The sequence below is a fragment of the Pterocles gutturalis genome, unplaced genomic scaffold (genome assembly GCF_000699245.1).
Source record: "Pterocles gutturalis isolate BGI_N339 unplaced genomic scaffold, ASM69924v1 scaffold18208, whole genome shotgun sequence".
NCBI lineage: Eukaryota > Metazoa > Chordata > Aves > Pterocliformes > Pteroclidae > Pterocles > Pterocles gutturalis.
The window spans coordinates 5,420-5,889 of NW_010123420.1; the positions used below are offsets into that span (position 1 = coordinate 5,420).

A 470-nucleotide genomic window follows, 5' to 3' on the forward strand; every position below is an offset into this window, starting at 1 on the left:
AAGGGCAGCGCCAGCCACGGGATGGAGGAGGGCAAGAGCCGCCCAGCTGCTCCCAACACCCAGGGAAGGACAGGATCCCTGCCGGGGATCCCAACTGATTTTTGCTGGGAGAGACCGGGAAATTACCGGGGTGCCGGGGCAGAGTTGGCAGCGGGCCAGTCGGAGAGGAGGGTGTCGCTGGTCAGTGGGACGGGGATGAGCGAGAGCGGCACCAGGTCCTGGTTCCAGTCCAGGTGGGGCAGCGTGTCCACGATGCAGGGCAGCGCAAAGTCTGTCTCCCGGGAGTAGGTGTTAAAGGTGACCTCCGGGGAGTCGGCCCAGAGGTGCACGCACCCCTCGGAGTCCCCGAAGGCCAGCGCCTGCTTGCTGGCCGAGACATCGAAGGTCATGATGAGGGGCCCGACGGTGTTGACGTGGAAGATGTCGGCGGGGTTGGCAAGGCCGGTGGGTTCGCAGAACTGGCACTGCCC

The 470-nt window shown here is 66.0% G+C and overlaps 1 protein-coding gene across 1 annotated transcript in view; it reads right to left on the bottom strand.

Moving 5' to 3' along the window:
• PAN2 (PAN2 poly(A) specific ribonuclease subunit) overlaps window positions 1-464 on the bottom strand; it is a gene marked incomplete at both ends in the record, with an annotated part of 5,144 nt that extends 4,680 nt beyond the window's left edge. Inside the window, 1 exon segment of the mRNA XM_010077899.1 lies at window positions 72-464. Within this exon segment, the coding sequence (XP_010076201.1) occupies window positions 72-464 (393 nt within the window).
• Window positions 465-470: the final 6 nt, after the last annotated feature.